The sequence below is a fragment of the Lactuca sativa genome, chromosome 4 (assembly GCF_002870075.4).
Source record: "Lactuca sativa cultivar Salinas chromosome 4, Lsat_Salinas_v11, whole genome shotgun sequence".
Lineage (NCBI taxonomy): Eukaryota > Viridiplantae > Streptophyta > Magnoliopsida > Asterales > Asteraceae > Lactuca > Lactuca sativa.
The window spans coordinates 9867551-9871889 of record NC_056626.2 but is presented as its reverse complement, the minus strand read 5'-3'; the positions used below and the strand labels follow the sequence as shown (position 1 = coordinate 9871889).

General features: G+C 33.2%; 1 protein-coding gene across 1 annotated transcript; it reads right to left on the bottom strand.

Moving 5' to 3' along the window:
- Positions 1 to 465: 465 nt before the first annotated feature.
- On the bottom strand, positions 466 to 1742 carry LOC111910628 (probable glucan endo-1,3-beta-glucosidase At4g16260; the record flags this gene model as incomplete). The annotated part of the gene is made up of 1 exon (XM_023906454.3): positions 466 to 1742. A coding segment is annotated over one exon (984 nt), but the record flags the coding sequence as incomplete, so codon positions are not given.
- Between the last annotated feature and the right edge of the window lie 2597 nt (positions 1743 to 4339).

Genomic DNA, 4339 nt, shown 5'->3' with positions numbered 1-4339 from the left:
AAATTATTTCATCTATGTCCACAATGAGACTTAAACTCTCGACTTTATGGGAGGACAACACCGGATACCGCTGATGTGATTTAAATGTGAGGAATGATTTTGAGTATCACTATTTTAGTGTGATGGTGTGATGGATATACATATACCCCGTGACTTTATGGCCTAAAGGCTAGATATGAACACAAACGTTGTTTTTTAGTCCATCACCATTATTTGAATGGACAAACAACCCTAGCAAAGCCAAATTTGGGAAACAAAGATTGTTTTGGTTCATACATTCATTTATTTTCACGTTTTCAAGAGGCCCATTTTTCCCGAACCCTAAATATATTCGGATATTAGATGATCCCACAAGTGTGAGTGAGTTTGTAGGGTTATTTTTGACTTACAATGAAATTTAGGGTCTAAATGTGAAAGGTCCAATAAAAGGTCAAAAATTTATCGAGCAAGCGAGTTGCCTTGCATTTGGTATTGATACGGTAAAACACATGAATTATTTTTTACACGCAATGACGCAAACCAACGATTTATAAACTTCCCAACATGCCAAAAGTATAGAAGTTAGAAGGGTAAAATAGTAAAATACCAAATTTAATAAATAACATTAGAAAACAAAAGAAAAAAAAAAACGGTAAACGGGCCGATATTAAGCTCTAAAAGCCCAAAGTAATTCCAAAAAACACATCTATGAAATATGAACTATCGAATTCATACAAGACGAGCTTATGTGGTGAAATATTCATATTTTTGAGTTTTGTTCACTGAAAATTAAGATCATATGCTTTGACACCATTAACCCCAAAAATCCCAAAATGTTTCTCGAATTCATTCCCCTTTTTTTCATCTTCATCAAACAAGTCAAACAAGAAAACCTCCACACCGATCCCAGGCCTTTTGGGTGTACCAACGTTATCCAAACCCCTTTTCACAACATTCCCATTGTAACACAATGCATTCTCCCCGCTCGCCGCTTCTCCGCCCGCGGTCGGCCACCCTGTCTCCGTCACCACCACCGGGATCTCACCATACCCTTCTCTCTCCATCGCGTATATGAACGCATCAACCGTCTGATCAAACAAATTATCGTAAACCAGATCCTGGTCATGCAATGAATTCCCAGGTCTGAATAAAGCAGAGTCTAACGACACGAATTCCCGGTTGTTTATGTAACTAAAGTAAGGGTACACGTTCACCATTAATGGCGATGATGTGTCGTGGAGGAATTGAAGGAGTCGGTTTAAATCTGGTAAGATATTCGCGTCGAAATATGAAGATGATGGAGGGTAGGAGTTTGAGAGAATCGAAGCTGCTTGTGCTGATGAGATTTTAATCTTTTCCGATAGGCCGATAGATTTTAAAGCTTCGTAAATGTTTGAAATGGCGGGGAGCACGTGGGGTGTGTAAAATGGGTCTTTTAGAAATACTTCGTTTCCGACGACTATGTACCGGATTTGATCGGCTGGGACGTGGGCGAAGATATTGGATTGAAGCCATTCCTGAGCGGCGGTGGCGGTGCTGGTGGCGATGGAAGGGAGTTCTTCGTTGGGGACTCCGATAGTGAGTTGGATTCCGGTGCCGGAAAACGGCTTTAGTGACTCCGGGTCAGGGTTGAATAGTCGAACGCTTGAGATACCATTGGTTTTGATGAGATTCACGGCGTCTGAGGGCGGTGGAAGGTTGTTGGCGACGCGACCGTAGCAGATTCCGATAGGGGCAGCAGCTGTGCAAAGAAACCACGGAAATTAGGAAATCAATCTATCCCATGCTGTAATGAGTTGTACATTGTGCATGCACAAGTTGTACAGATGTCAGACTTGCTTCTCTTCTACATTCCGATAAGATATAGAAATGAAATGACAAATTTACCCTTAGTTATTTATAAGTAACCTATAATAATAAAAAGTTTACTTATGAATTTGGATGTTTTTATTGCTAAAAGAAACATAAATGGACTATGTTATATAATTAAAAAACAATGCACTATTAAACAAAATCTCAAGATATTTACCTGATAGTTGAAAGAGAAACCCAAATGTTTGTAAGCAGATGGAAAGTTGGAGTATATTTTTTGTGTCATGTTTCATTTTTAGGATAGGAGTGTGATGTTGCTTAATAATGGTTGTATATATAGGTGTTTATATCATATTATAAAAATGGGTTCATGTTGATCAAATTGATTAATAACTTAATGAATAGAAATAATAATATTTTTATTTAGAGGATTAAGCACATACAACAAGAATGTACTTTGGTTACTTTTATTATAAGGTAAGTTCGTCTCATGATTAGACTTTTGATCGGTTTTGTTCAAAGAAAGATATTAGAATTTATTTAACTATCAAGTTTTGATACGATACTATAATTAAGATAAATAAATTATTATTAATGGAGGATAAATGAAAATTTGTTTTTAGTTTAGATTGTGTGAAATAAGGAATGATATAAGTTACGTTGGTAAATATGCATTTAATTGTTATGTCCAAATAAATCAATGTTTTGGAAACAACAAGAAGGTTTATATAGTTAATGATCACAATATTCGAATGGGAACTCTTAAGCATAACATTGTTATGGTTTGGTTGGTTTTAGTTGGAAAAGGTTTGTGCAACTCGAATTAATAAGAAAATACATCTATTACTAATATATATCGGTATTTCATTTTTAGAGAGAAAGACAAAATGACGAATATAAAAATCAGTTAATCATTGGATGAATATGTTTTTTTTACTGGTTAGTAAACTAAATAATCATAATTTATCACAACACCGAAACAATTACTAGTTTCATCTTTTACAATTTGAGATAGTATAACCATTACATCAATATCTCGGTTTAACATAACCAATTATCTTATTTAATTTTCTAATATTATATAATTACATTTAGAGAAATTTAATTACCTTCTACCTTTTATTCCTACAATTATTCATACTCACTAAAATTATGACAAATCACCATTCAATTTAATTCAATGTTTTAAAAACCGGTTTTTTAATTGAACCGGTCGGGTGACATTTTCCGGTTCAACCGGATGGTCAAACCGGTTCTATATTTTTATATGTTTTTAATTATCTTGCATGCATTGATTACAAAACTTGTCATTTTTTTAGTATTACAAACGTAAATAGAATCCAACATATAAAAACAATAATTACAGAAGTCAAAATCAAACAAAGAAGCCCAAAACAAACACAAAAATCAAAGAATGTCCGGTTCAACCCGGTCAGTAAATCATTATAAAACCGGTCCAAATCGAACTGTCCTCACCTCCGGTTCCCGGTTCGATTGGTTGGAATCGGTTTTTAAAATACTGATTTAATTTTAGTCTTAATGAGTTAGTTAAAAAAATATGGAATGATGACATTTGTCATAATTTTATTGGGTAGAACATTTGTAGGTATAAAAAATAAAAAACAATTTAATTTCTCATTTATTTAAAGTGTTAAGGTAATAATAAAATGTTGAGTTATTGGGTTATTTTATATGTGTTAGGTTAACTGTTTTGTTTATAGTTATTTTTTCTTTGTATTGTATTAATCTTTTACTTTCATATAAAACTCTAGTCTTTTTTCATGTCTCTCTTTATTTGTTCATATGATATCATAACTCAAGTTATTTGATTATTTCCTTTTGATCTGATAATTGTGGAGAACGGTGTAGTGGATTTTAGTTGTAGGGATTAAATGATGTTCTGGTAAATTTTTATCTTTTCTTTGTTCGTTTGTTGTTAGTTTTTTTTATTATTTATTTATTTGTTATTGTTTGAATTTCTGGATTGTTGATTGTTGTTTGCTTTTTGTTTGTCTTCTTCTTTGTATTCCGTAGTTGTTTATGTTTGGTTTGATTGTTGTTAATATGGCTCCCAAAGACGAATCTATTTAGTCTATTAGCACCCAACTAGATGACAGTTATTATGCTTATTGGAGTTATGTAATGAAGAATTTTCTGAAGAGTAAACAAATGTAGGGTATTGTTACATGTGTCAAAGGGGAAGCCAAATGATAAGAAAGCTGCTAGTTATGCAACATTACTTGATGCTTGGGAAACTGATAATTCTAAGATTATCACTTTGATTAATAATTCCGTGGTATTGTCAATTGGTACCTAATTGACACAATATGATCCAACACAAGAAGTTTGGGATCACATGGAAATAATGTACACTTAGTCTAACTTTGCTAAATAGTATCAATTAGAGAATGATATCCGAGCCCTCTAGCATAATATTATGAGTGTTGAAGATTTTTATTTTGTTATGCATGATCTATGGGATAAGTTAGTTCTCACATAGTTTATTGAATTGAAAGGCTCCTGACCCTATATAGTGATTAGGGAATAA